Source organism: Ctenocephalides felis, unplaced genomic scaffold (assembly GCF_003426905.1).
Source record: "Ctenocephalides felis isolate EL2017-DRISC unplaced genomic scaffold, ASM342690v1 CF-g0.4_SCAFFOLD_00998, whole genome shotgun sequence".
Classification (NCBI taxonomy): domain Eukaryota; kingdom Metazoa; phylum Arthropoda; class Insecta; order Siphonaptera; family Pulicidae; genus Ctenocephalides; species Ctenocephalides felis.
In genome coordinates this window covers 31112-44815 of record NW_020537152.1, presented here as the reverse complement: position 1 = coordinate 44815, position 13704 = coordinate 31112, and the positions used below count along the sequence as shown (strand labels likewise).

The following is a 13704-nucleotide window of genomic DNA, read 5'->3' as shown; positions in this document are numbered from 1 at the left end:
TAACTATTGAAGTAACTATTGAATAAAATAAAATTTGCTACTTTATATAATTCAGTTAATTTGTATATTATGTAGAAGGCTAAATGTTATTAGAGGCCAATAATAATAAAGTAAAACAAATCATTATATACTAACCAACATAAAAATACATTTAGAAATATAAAATTAAATGCATTATATTCAATTTCTACATTTTTATTAATTTTATAAAAATTGATTCACAAATAAAAATTATTTATGCAATATCATAGAATATTATTATTTAGTATTCTCCTCAATCCAATCCAAGTATCCAGAAACTCTCGTATAAACTGACGGTTTGTTCAAAGATCCGCACGGGATGTAACCCCAGGATACAATACCCAACAGTGTAGTCTGTAATGATAACCCTTGAATTAAGACCCAGAAAAACCAAAATGACTGATGTTTTATAATTATTCTGAAGTTTTAGAGAGATTACCTCATTTCCGTTGTATTGCACCAGGGGTCCGCCAGAGTCTCCGGAGCATGCGCTGACTCCGCCGGTTAAGGGTCCGGTGCAGATATTCAAGGGATGGAGTGGAGATGCTCCGGGACCTCCCAAAACCTCTTCGCACTCAGCGTAAGACACAATTGGTTTGTTCACGGCCTAACGACAAATCGTATATTGGTTATCGTGCACAATCTAATAGATACCAATTTATTACCTGCAGAAGATTTGGATATGTGGGAAAAATAGTGGTCGAGGTAGATCCCCAACCGGATAAAGTCACCTGCCCTGAATGAGGTTCATCTCTCAAAGGCAACTTCACAGCCTGCACGGCTTCATTAAATTTAAATGGTGGATCCACTTCAATCTGGAAAAGTAATCTTATTTATAACTAATAAAATCTTATTTATAAAACAAATTTATTTTTTACGTACCACTGCAATATCATAAGGACCGACGCTTCCTCCGTACGATTTGTGCACAAAGGTTCTCTTAAAGGCAGAACGTTGTTCAGTCGACTCGGTCTTGGACAGATCATGTTTTCCTGCTACCGCCTAAGAAAAGAAGCATAATCTTGGCACTTGTTATTGCATTACTTGCTTGAATGACTAATCTTACAACGTACCTCAAATCCATTTATGCCCATGATGCAATGCCCAGCGGTTATCACCCATTTGGAATTGTATATGATGCCGCCGCAAAAGTGGCTGCCAAACATCTGCAAGGACACTTGCCACGGGAATTGATGTAGGTCCGCTGTGTGGCCGCCAACCACTCTCGGAAAACCGTCAGGAAAACCGATTACATCCTCGTCTGAAAAGTTAATCATTCGATTTTTTAATGTAACTATGAATGTTGGAATAAATAACTATTTCATAGCTACAATTTTGGAAATGAATAATCGACTGCTTAAGTTTTCTTACCTGGTGCAGCTGTAACCGCAGCTACCAATAAAAAGGCTAATATAATTTTCATTTTTCAAATCTTGCTGTGATATGAATTGTTTTTATTGAAAACGCGGTATTTATAATAAAATGAATCGTGCAACTTTTGTTTGATGCGTGAGATCGTATCTTCACCAGACGAACGATTAGATACTGACCTGCGTCTGGACCGTCTTATGTTTTGACTGTAGTCCTAACTCAAATGTAGCAGAGGATTAGTTTAGTATAAATATATATATATATATATATATATATATATATATAAACTATAACTATATATTTTTATATTTATATCTGTATCGAATATGATTATTATCTCTACTAAATCTATAAAATATTGTATAAGTACGTTGATTATCGACATTTTACTACGGCTATACATTTCTGTATTGCTTTCTGTATTAAAGTTTGTTTTCAAAATTTCAATGTAAATTTTATTTTGGCCAATAATTTTCAAATTATGAAGTCATTTGATGTTGCACATATGCAATATTCCTCTCTTTTGTTTGATATATTATTTAATATTTCCGCAAATCTAATATTTCTACAACTATTACTTTAAAAAGATAATTAACGATGTAAAAATACTATTACTTTGTTAGTTATTTCATAAATAATTTGCAATTTATTTTAAATTACTGTTCATAATCCTTTCAAGATACAAAGTCCTTTAGAAGTTGAGAATTCAAGAAAATTAAAATCAATATGTTATCCCTAATGAAAAGTTATAACTTTTAATTAAATATTTCGTTTCTAGCAATCTATTTAATATAGTATTCTTTGTGACTGCATTTAATTAAATTTATTTGTTATTCTTAAACTTGAGCAAGTTTTTATCATTACACTAAACATTTCTCCGAAGCAGAAAAATCTCGGTATTTTACAATATAATTAATGGCGGATGTGTAAATATTATTTATTTTGCTCTTGAATAAACCATATTTGCAACTTTTCAATTCACATTCATATTTATATATGTTTTATTAGCTGTTGCGATGATGTAAATTAACTACGTCAATTTAAAAGGCAGCATAATGGTTGGACTAAATGTATTTGATAAATTTATTATTACATTTTCTGTAATTCTGATATTTTTATTGATACAGCAATTCAGAGTAAGGGTTTTTTTACATGGAAACATATTGCTATCTTCATCTATATTTCCAGTGAAAATTGATATAACTACTGCCTTATATAAGGCTGCCCAAGGCAGGGGTTGAAGCTTTTGATTGGAATCCTAAAGTTCTCATCTTGTAATTGAACACAATATAGTAATAAAAACATACAAATAGCTTTGACCGTTCTTCGATTATTGCTGTATTATAATTGTTAACCAAATTAATAACTTCCCGTAAGATAGTTCTAGTAATGGGCCGAAAATCGAAAATGAAAATTTCCGTGCGTGTGTGTGTCTTGTATGTCCACATTTTTTTATCCAAGTTTTCGGGCGCACGGATCAACCGATTTGAATGGTTCAAAAAACATTCGATCCCTATTTATAGGGAGATGTGCTGATCAGTTTTTGGCAAAGGCATGTACGGAGATACGAGGCAAAGAGTGCAGAAAATACAAATCGAGTTTTAGAGAGAACGGAGTATCCGATTTGAATGGTCTAAAAAAACATTCAGGTCGTAAAGATTGAAAGAAGAGGTGATTAGTTCTTAGCAAAAGCAGGTCCAGCCATTTCGAAAATACAGAGCTAGATGTGCAAAAAATGACAGTTTTTGAGAGAACTAAGTGTCCGATTTGAATTATTCAAAGAACTTTCTGCTTGTTTCAACAAAATAATTAATTGCTTTTGGAAAAAAATGTTTTTAATATTTTTTTTCAAAAGATTTTTATTTAATTTTTTTTTGTGTATCGAAAATAATTCAGATTTTAATTTTCATTCTGTTCTAATATACTTTAAATAAGTAATTTCAACTTTGCAATTCAGTTTATAATTCTTAAAAATATTAAACAATATTACAATATTTAAAAAAACCTATTTGAAAACACTTAATATTCCTCGATCATTTCGTTACGGTGCGGGAAGTTCCAGCAATTTGCCTAAAGGCACGATGCCATATACCACTAGTTGTTAGTTATTTCACAAATAACTATAGTTATTTAGGGAAAATTTTTGCAAAAACTGTACAAACAATACGCAATTAAACTAAGTTTATAAACGTGAGAAATATATTTCATAGAATATTTTATATGAAGTTTTGTATTATTAATTTATTGCTGCTTATTTGAATTATTAATTAATTTTGCTGCTTAAAAATAAGATTATCATATGATTCATATAATGCCGGGTAATATGTAAACAATGCAGATTCTTTGTCTTCGCGATATGCAATTTGATTGGAGATAAGTATAAATTTAAAAATGATTGAAACGCATAATATAGTAGATAAGTGATTCATTCTTGGTACTTGATTTTATATAAATAGGAGAATGTGCCCACTTTCCTCATATACGACAGTTAATAACAAACATGAAACTTTACTTTTTTACATTGCTCATCGCAGCCGCTGCTGCTGCACCAACAAATGGCAAGTTTTTGAATAATCTTTAGTCATATCCTATTTTAATCAACTAATATTTTTAGTTTTATCCATTAATGTGTTTTATGTGAAGTTTGTGAAATAGTATTTTAAAATTGTTAAAATGAAACTAGTGGTGCAAGGCATCGTGCCTCAAGAGAACTTGCTGGAACTTCCCGTACCAAAAATTAAATTTGTTAAAAACCTTAAAAATTTTATGAAATGTTTGAAAAAAAAAGATTTTTGAGAATTTTGAGAATTTTTTAAAACTTAGTTTTTTTTAATAAACCTGTCATTTTTTTACATTTTGAAATTTTTTGAACCATTCAAACATTTTTGATCGAACAAACTATCGCGCCAAAATGTTCAGAAACTTTTGAAACGCAAAGATATATAAGAATTTTTATTTTCGATTTTTTGCGAATACTATAACTCACTCTACGGGAAGTTATTTATAAATTAATAAATTATAAAAGACATTTTTATATTATTTGATGTCTATGGATCAGAATTGGGCGATTTAATTGAGTTATTGTATCTTCATATTGTGTTAGTTGTGATTTCATATCATTGATAAAATCTCTCATTTATACTTTTTACTTTTTCTTAGAAATCGATTGGATTGGCTTCCCCGAAGGTTTTCCTCGTGTAGTTGGTGGTCAGACTGCCAAACCTCACCAATTTCCCTGGCAGGTTTCCCTGCAAAGGTCCGGAAAGCATTTGTGCGGAGGTTCCATCTTGAACGACAGGTGGGTCTTGACTGCCGCGCATTGCATCAGCGGAACTGAAAATTACGAGGTAAGACATTTTTTTGTCAAAAAGAAAATTTATTTTTGTTATGATGTCGCTTTCGGTATAACATCTATTTTCCAATATAAATAAATATGTAATTATTTATTTTTAAGCTATTGCTAACATTATAAAATACCATCCATATTTCTATTTTATTATATTAATATTTATTTAAAATTCGAGTTTAACTCAGCTCCCAGACCTGCCTTAGGGCAGTACTACCCATTATAACTTATTTCAATTAACTGATAATTAATTTGTGTAGGCTGTAGTCGGAAAACACGATTTGTCGAAAAGCGAATCGTCTGAGCAACGCTGCGCCTACAAGAGGACCATCGTCCACTCGTCCTTCACTGGAAGGGTGGGTCCTTACGATGTCGCTTTGGTAAGTTTTTCATTATATATATATATATATATATATATATATATAGATATATATAATATATATATATATATAGATATATAATATATATATATATATATATATATATATATATATATATATATATATATATATATATAACATAATTGAGTTCTTATTCATAACGATTCGATTATTGTTCTGTAACTAATCTTATGCTCTGTCAATACCTAATTTGCAACAGTGTAACAGTTCTTATCAAAGAAATTTATTTCGTGAATTGCTTCGCTCATACAGTTACCTTCCATGATATTGCAAAAATATGCTCATGGCTTATAATATTTATAATAATTTATAAATATAATTAGAGCCTAGTATATTTAATAAAAAATAATAGAAAAACTCATTATCACTTACGTGATAATTGGTTCAAATACCTTTTTAAAACATTGAACCATTTTTGTTCCTTTGTATAAAAAGTGCGTTGGTATATTATATTTTTATAGACTTTTTCACCTTATTTAACAAATTTCTAACAAATTAAATATGGTGACATTGAAGTGAAATATTGTTTGCAACTCTGTTATTTTATTCGTTCTAATTTAATTTAGCTTATTACAAATAAATTTAATACAACTAAGTTATGCTTCTAAATGTTTTAATAATTATTCAAATCGATGAATTTACGAAAATTTTGTAAAAAATATTCCTGCACATATTGAATAACATTTAAACACTATTAAAAATCATTATAAAAGTAAATTTTGCTAGTATTAGGAAATTTAAATAAGAGGTAAATAGGTACAGATTATTTAACTAATATTATGAACATGACAATGTATAATGAACGTGAATATATAATATAATGTACATTAAAAAATTGGATGAACATCATGAATACTTTCCAAAACTATTTTAACAAAAAATTTAAATAACTAATTTACTATTGATATTGATTGATTGATTTTTTTTTATATTTCAATAAATCAAATGGCTTGTTGATAGGAGTTTATTTTATTCAATTCTAGATTGAATTAGCAACACCTTTTAAATTTAACGACAATGTCAAGCCAATCAGACTTCCATTGAAAGACGAAGCACATTCTGGACAAGTGACGCTTTCTGGTTGGGGATCTACTTCAACTACCATCTTCCCGACTTACCCAAATGAACTACAGGTATAGAATTATTTTATATGTCAATACTATTATATTTAGTTTTTTGTTCATACAAATAAATATTTCTAATATTTCAGTATGTTGACAAACCGATTGTTCCATATACTGATTGCGAAAATGCTATGGGCGGACCAGGAGCATCTCCTCTTGATCCTTTGAACATCTGCACAGGTCCCTTGACCGGTGGCATCAGCGCTTGCTCTGGTGATTCTGGTGGTCCACTTGTTCAATACAATGGCGACGAAGTGAGTTATTATTCTTTCATTAGCAGTCATGCAAGTTTTTAATTACTTGATAAATTTTCTTCGTATTTTTCATAAAGGTTTTCATTTTCATTTTTTCTTTTATAATGAATAGTTTTAATGCTAAAACATACAATGGCATCAAACATTGAAACTTACCTTTCTGAAAGTTAGTATCAAACTTTCTTTCATGTTTCAGCATTTTATATAAGTAAAGTGAATTTGCCAATTTTTTTTGTTCGAAACTCATACCCATATTATAAACCATTTTGCGACACCAAAATCGATTCACTTTTATATCAATACCCACAAAAAGACACATAATACTCAGAAAAAATGATCAATTTTTAATCACGCGGAATAAAATATATAATACAAACTACATGCAAAAATCACATGAAAATACAATTTTTTTATTTTTTTATTTCATATCATTATATTTTACAAAATAGTGATATGAATATCTTGATCGGACTCAAAGGTGAATAATTCTTGCTTTTCAATTCTAACATTTCTACAAGATATATTCTTTCACACATTATTAGTAAGGCTTTATAATCTATTCATAATTGTTTCATCGCACATAGTTTCAAGTATTACAATTCTATTACAGTTTTTTTAACAATTTCTGACTTATTGCCTAAAAATATCTCATTCTGATTACTTATAAATGTCTCACTCATATTAGTGTTTTGCGACCTACATGAATAATTTTCATTTTGTCACTTAATTGAATATTAATCGAATTTAATATAACGTACTACCGTTTCATATTCATTGAATTTTACTGACTTTGTCTTACTTAAAGGTTACTTTACTGGGTGTGGTTTCTTGGGGCTATATCCCATGCGGATCTCGCAACAGACCATCGGTTTATACAAGAGTTTCTGGTTACTTAGATTGGATAAGCGAAAATACTAAATGAATTATTTCGATATAATTGTATTATAAATTAATTTAGTAATAGTAATTAATAATTTAGTACGATAATTTTTTACTGCATTAAAATATATTTTTCTGTAATATGAATTTGTTTTTTTATTAATTAAGAAAATGGCAAACTTTAATGTATATAGTTTTTAATTACCAAGAAAGACAGGAAATGAAGATTATTAGTGTTCATAGTTTCAAAAAAAAATTATTACATTCTAATTATATTGATACAGATTAGAACAGTAATTTTCAAAGTGGTCCATATGGATTCCCAGGGATCCATGTCAAGATTCAGATGTCTATGGTAGTAGATACACAATACACCACGTTAATATCAATTTACTTGTATATTTCTATCTTTAGTAAAGTCATATACAATATTTATAGATAGAACTAAGAACTGAATAAATACTGTTCTTTTTTAAAAAATGTGTAAGTTGTAGCATAAGTCGCATTCGATTTGTGGTCGCAATATGGTTGAACTTCTAAAGGCCCAACATGCTGACTACTGGAAGACTTGGCAATATTCGATGGCGATTGCCAATCGAAAGATAACTAGTGGTGCATGGCATCGTGCCTTGAGGCAAATTGCTCGAACATCCCATACCGTCAAGAAATATTTGAGGAGTTTGAATGTTTTCAAATAGATTATTATAAATACTTCAACATCCAGTATTAGTATTTTGATATATGTAAACTTATGAATCGGACGACGGCTTTTATACACATTTACATAAAAAGTAAGTAAGCAGAACTTAATCAAGCGGATTTAAGATGAAAGACTTTCTATCATATTTTTAAGGATTAATTCAAGAATTTTAGCTAGAATTGAAATTAAATTCTGAATTATTTAGAGATTCTAAAAAAATGCTTCTTTACACTCTCATCACAAGCAAAATGTTTTTTTTTGGATCATGCAAATCAGACGCTTCGTTCTCTCAAAAACTGCCATATTGCACTGTTAACTTCGTATCACCGAAAAAGCTGGACCTGTTTTTGTCAAAATTATTTTCCAAAAACTAATCAGCCCATCTCCCGATTCATAAGAACCAAAAGCTTTTTTGAATCATTTAAATCGGTTGATCCATGCGCCCAAAATCGTGAAAATATTGTACCCGCACAAATCATACACACACACACACATACATCAATTTTTCAACCTCTGAAAAGTAATAGAATGCAAAAAAAGAGTGCGCGTAAGGTTCACACGCGATTGAAGTAAACTTATTTGCTACTGTACAAGATGACAATTAAGTAAAAATAAATACATCGTATAACAATTTTGAATAATGTTTATTAGTAATATGGTAACACTCGTGATCACATATTTATTACTGTCAACCATTATACACATTTATATAAGGTTGTCAAATATCCGCCTTTTTCTTTTCTTTTGAATTTCGCGGCTATGTACAAAGCGCTACAGAGCTCGTATCTGGCAATACTATACATAATTTGAAAGGTCTTGACATAACCTACAAAACGACGCTATGCATGATTAGTTTGGATATTGCGTTCAACAGTTATAGACGTGTAAACATGGAGTTTGCTAACGCCGAAATTCGCGCTATTTTAAAGATTTCCTTCGTTAAAGGCAAATCCGCTAGAGAAACGTTCCGTGAGATTAATGGTGTTTTGGGGGATGGTACTCTATCACTTCGAACCGCGGAGGAATGGTTTCGACGATTCAGAGCCGGTGAAAACGACACCATGGATAAGCCAGCCGGCGGATGACCTGTGACGACAAATACCGATCAAATCATGGAATACATCGAGTTAGAATCGAATATAATGAGAAATTATGAATTATATATTTATAATATTGTAATTAAAGTCATACTTCAGATATGACATGATCGGTTTGTCATTGTAATTAGCATTTAGAAATAAACCTTCATTAGAGAAATGAACCTTCATTAGAGAAATGAAGTAATTGCTGATTAATAAATTCTATAATATTCGCTCACACAGTGGATTATGTTAAGCAACGCCTGAACAAATATTGTTTTCGAAACTTCACTCATCATGTAATTGTGTTTGAAGAACTTCATGTAAGTAAAATTACCATACATTCATTGACAGCTTGTATTTTTTTTTACTTTTTCGCTGGCGATATAATCTCATTCTTGAACAGCTTTAATATCTGTCTCGCCTAAAAAATATTTTCCATTTTATAACTTCAAAGATTTATACAAACTACGAATAATATATAAATAATTTATAATCAATAAACTTACGTTCAGTACACAAAAGTTTAATTTGTTTTAATATTTTCAATGAACAGGGTAAAATATTCTTTTAATTCAGGCATTTTTCATTAAATCTACATTTGTACTATGATGTAACTTTAAAATGTTTATTTATCTATGCCGACTTCCTTGTTGATATCGGTACGCATACAACGACAGATCTCTATTCACATACGCGACGACTAATCACAATCGACCCGTATAGAAATGATATCATCGAGAGCGAATGAGGCGTCATTGGCACCCGACTCTTATCTTATCTTATCTGCCGTTGCATTTGTATCGCACTTCCGTTGCATTTGTACGGATTTACACCCTAGTCGCGCCTTAAGAAGTTTTACTTCAAAAATACTTAAGATTTTTGGGCGATTACTGTAACTCACCCTACGGGAAGTAAATGAATGATTTAATAGTTGATCTCCTAACAAAAAAGATGTAGACTGAACTCGGAGATAGAAAATTAACCGTTTCGACTCAAATGCCGCAAGTGGAAAGTGTTACACTTCACAAAATTGTTGCCAAATGCTGATGGTTGAATATTTACTTTTTGCTTACTTTATTACACAACAAAATAGTTTTTTGAAATAATCAAATTAAAGAAACTGCCTTTGCCAAAAACGAATCGGCACGTTTCTTTATCAATAGGAATCGAATGGTTTTCGAATTATTGAAACTAGTTAGTGTTCCTGAAATCATTGACGAACATTTGTTTCCGAACACACACACACACATAAATCGATTTTTTCTAAGGTATGCCAAAATGTTCAGAAACCTCTGATACATTAAGATATATAAAAAAAAGTTGATTTACCCTACAGGAGGTTGATTAATTGCTGTATTCATGCTTGCTTTTCTTGCTCTTTCTTTCTATAAATTTATAAATTGTATACATGTATTCAACATCCCATAAGATAAATTATTGAGATTGTCCAAAAATCGAAATTGAAAATTTTTGCATATCTTTACGTTTCAGGTTTCTGAACATTTTGGCATACCTTAAAAAAATGAATGTGTGTGTGCGTGTGTATTTTTGTATGGATACAATTTTTTGTTCTTGATTTCGGGCGCACGAATCATCAACCGATTTGAATAATTCAAAAAACATAGGCTTTCTAATACTGATGGGGAAATGTGCTGATTAGTTTTCGGCAAAGACAGGTCCAGCCATTTCGGAGTTACAGAGCACATGTGCGAAAAATGGCAGTTTCTTTCATTTGGATGATTCAAAAAATCTTCTTCTTGTGTTAACGAACTATTGTGTTTGGTGAAAGCAATTTTTTTTATCTCATTTTTTTTAATTTTCAAAAAAAATTTTTTTGAATTTTAATTACAGCTAAAATTTTAAAGCTCACTTATATAATTGAAATAAATAATTTTAATTTTGCAATTTAGTTTATAATTCTTAGAAAAGACAAAATCCTCTTATTCCAACTACCCTTCATTAAATTCTGTTTATTTACTTTTCATGTAAACTTATTAAATGTTATCATCCAGTTTATGTGCCCTTACATCTTATCTATAAAATACGATTAATAAAAATTTTATTACAATATATTTGAATACATTTAATATTCTTCGAAAATTACATTATGGTACGGGAAGTTGCAGCAATTTGCCTTAAGGCACGATGCCATGCACTAATAGTTAATTATATGCATAAGAAAGCATATAATTAAGCAAAGCAAAAAATTTATGAAATATGTTCAGTTTTATAATTAGGTTTAATTAAATATAATGAAATATATTTAATAAAATATTTGGTTAATTTGTTAACAAAGTGAAAACAAAAATACTTTTAATAATATAAATGAAAACACTTCATATACTGCTATTTAATTTCATTCATTTTTTTAAAACTAATTTATGAATAATACTAATATATAACAAATGCCATAGAATATTAGTATTTAGTATTCTCCTTAATCCAATCCAAGTATCCAGAAACTCTCGTATAAACTGATGGTCTGTTCAATGATCCGCAAGGAATGTAACCCCAGGACACAATACCCAAAAGCGTTGCCTATAATAATAACTCATAAATACAAACTTTATTATTATTTAAAATTTTTAAAAAGCTTACCTCATTTCCATTGTATTGCACCAGCGGTCCGCCGGAGTCTCCGGAGCATGCGCTAACTCCGCCGGTTAAGGGTCCGGTGCAGATATTTAAGGGATGAAGCGGAGATGCTCCGGGACCTCCCAAAACCTTTTCACACTCGGCATAAGATACAATTGGTTTGTTCACGGTCTAACAACGAAACATATATTGTTTATCATGCACAATATAATGGATTTTATTTTATTACCTGCAAAAGATTTGGATATGTAGGGAAACTAGTGGTCGATGTAGAACCCCAACCGGATAATGTCACCTGCCCTGAATGAGGTTCATCTCTCAAAGGCAACTTCACAGCCTGCACGGTTTCATTAAATTTAAATGGTGGATCCACTTCAATCTGAAAAAGTAATCTTATATATAACTGATAAAATCTTATTTATAAAACAAACATATTTTTTACGTACCACTGCAATATCATAAGGACCGACGCTTCCTCCGTACGATTTGTGCACAAAAGTTCTCTTGAAGGCAGAACGTTGTTCAGTCGACTCGGTCTTGGACAGATCATGTTTTCCTGCTACCGCCTAAGAGAAGAATTTAGCATATTCTTGGCAATTGTTATTGCATTACTTGCTTGAATAACTGAGCTTACAACGTACCTCAAATCCATTTATACCCATGATGCAATGTCCTGCGGTTATCACCCATTTGGAATTGTATATGATGCCCCCGCAAAAGTGGCTGCCAAACATCTGCAAGGACACTTGCTACGGGAATTGATGTGGGTCCGCGGTGTGACCGCCAACCACTCTCGGGAATCCGTCAGGAAAACCGATTACATCCTCGTCTGAAAAGTTAATCATTCGATTTTTAATGTAACTTTGAAGCTTGGAATAAATAACTATTTAATAGCTACAATTTTCGAAATGAATGATTGACAGCTTATGTTTTCTTACCTGGTGCAGCTGTAGCCGCTGCCACCAATAAAAAGGCTAATATAACTTTCATTTTTTAAATCTTGTTGTGATATGATTTGTTTTCATTGAAATCGCGCTATTTATAATAAAATGCATCGTGTAAATTTTGATTCATGCGTGAGATCGTATCTTCACCAGACAAATGATTAGATACTGACCTGCGCTTCGTCTGGACCGTCTACTCAAATATTTTGATTAGTCAAAAATGTATTCAAAAAATATTTTGATTTAAAAAAATGATATAATTTGTATTCAAATTTATATCAAATACTATTTTTATCTCTAATAAAATCAATCATTAAAATACTGCATAGATTGGTTGTAGATATACCTATTACTGAGAAAATAAACTTTTTTTTTACAATATTAGAATTTTTTTCTGTAACAAATTTTGAATTTTTTTTAGAAAAAAATTGGATTATGAAGTAAATTGCAAAATTGCATAAGCTGTTGTAAACTTATGTTTTAACATAACTTCGCTACATACTTTGGCTTGTCTCTATTTGATTAATTTATAATTGCATGTTATGTATTTTTATTAATGTCGGAAGGGCTATTTTTACTTTATTTTTATTTTATTATTGCTGTCTATATTTTGATATCACTACTGCTTGATATCAGGATGTTCAAAACACATGTCGAATTGGAGCTTCTGATAGCGAATTTATTAGCTCTAACAATAATTAGTCACGGGAATGCCAATATTTTTAACTGAATGCATATATTGTTGAAAACAGACAAACAAATTTATACCATTTATTGTCGGTTATTATTAACTGTAATAAAATTGGTAACCAAATTTTCAAAAGATAATTTGGGATATATAACAACGATTACTCCGTTAGTCATTTCAAAAATAACTAGTTATTATAACTGATGAATTTAGGAAAAACTGTTCAAAGTTTGCTTTTAAAGTAATATTGTAACATGAGATATATATTTCATTTCGAATATGAGAAATATATTTTAAAG

The 13704-nt window shown here is 30.3% G+C and overlaps 2 protein-coding genes and 1 pseudogene across 2 annotated transcripts; 1 reads left to right on the top strand and 2 right to left on the bottom strand.

Annotated features, from left to right (window-relative positions):
- Positions 1-258: 258 nt before the first annotated feature.
- Positions 259-1444, bottom strand: LOC113365429 (lectizyme-like). Its single transcript, XM_026606991.1, has 6 exons — positions 1393-1444; positions 1095-1282; positions 904-1023; positions 687-836; positions 461-628; positions 259-375 (listed from the first exon to the last, which is right to left on the bottom strand). Exons 1-6 carry the CDS (start codon positions 1442-1444, stop codon positions 259-261), a joined length of 795 nt encoding a protein of 264 aa, XP_026462776.1.
- Positions 1445-3892: 2448 nt separating this feature from the next.
- LOC113365428 (trypsin-2-like) lies at positions 3893-7439 on the top strand. The gene is made up of 6 exons (XM_026606990.1): positions 3893-3950; positions 4552-4739; positions 4999-5118; positions 6123-6272; positions 6350-6517; positions 7323-7439. The coding sequence occupies exons 1-6, from the start codon at positions 3893-3895 to the stop codon at positions 7437-7439; spliced, it is 801 nt and encodes a 266-aa protein (XP_026462775.1).
- A 4157-nt stretch (positions 7440-11596) lies between these two features.
- On the bottom strand, positions 11597-12763 carry LOC113365427 (annotated as a pseudogene).
- Positions 12764-13704: the final 941 nt, after the last annotated feature.

Excerpts from the sequence above, each read along its gene's own strand:
- LOC113365428 (XM_026606990.1), top strand. The coding sequence starts at position 3,893 with ATGAAACTTTACTTTTTTACATTGCTCATCGCAGCCGCTGCTGCTGCA. Across the intron at positions 6,273-6,349 it reads CTTACCCAAATGAACTACAG|TATGTTGACAAACCGATTGT; the intron begins GTATAGAATTAT and ends CTAATATTTCAG. Across the intron at positions 6,518-7,322 it reads TTCAATACAATGGCGACGAA|GTTACTTTACTGGGTGTGGT; the intron begins GTGAGTTATTAT and ends TCTTACTTAAAG.
- LOC113365429 (XM_026606991.1), bottom strand. The coding sequence starts at position 1,444 with ATGAAAATTATATTAGCCTTTTTATTGGTAGCTGCGGTTACAGCTGCA. Across the intron at positions 629-686 it reads CATATCCAAATCTTCTGCAG|GCCGTGAACAAACCAATTGT; the intron begins GTAATAAATTGG and ends ATTTGTCGTTAG. Across the intron at positions 376-460 it reads TGCAATACAACGGAAATGAG|ACTACACTGTTGGGTATTGT; the intron begins GTAATCTCTCTA and ends TTATCATTACAG.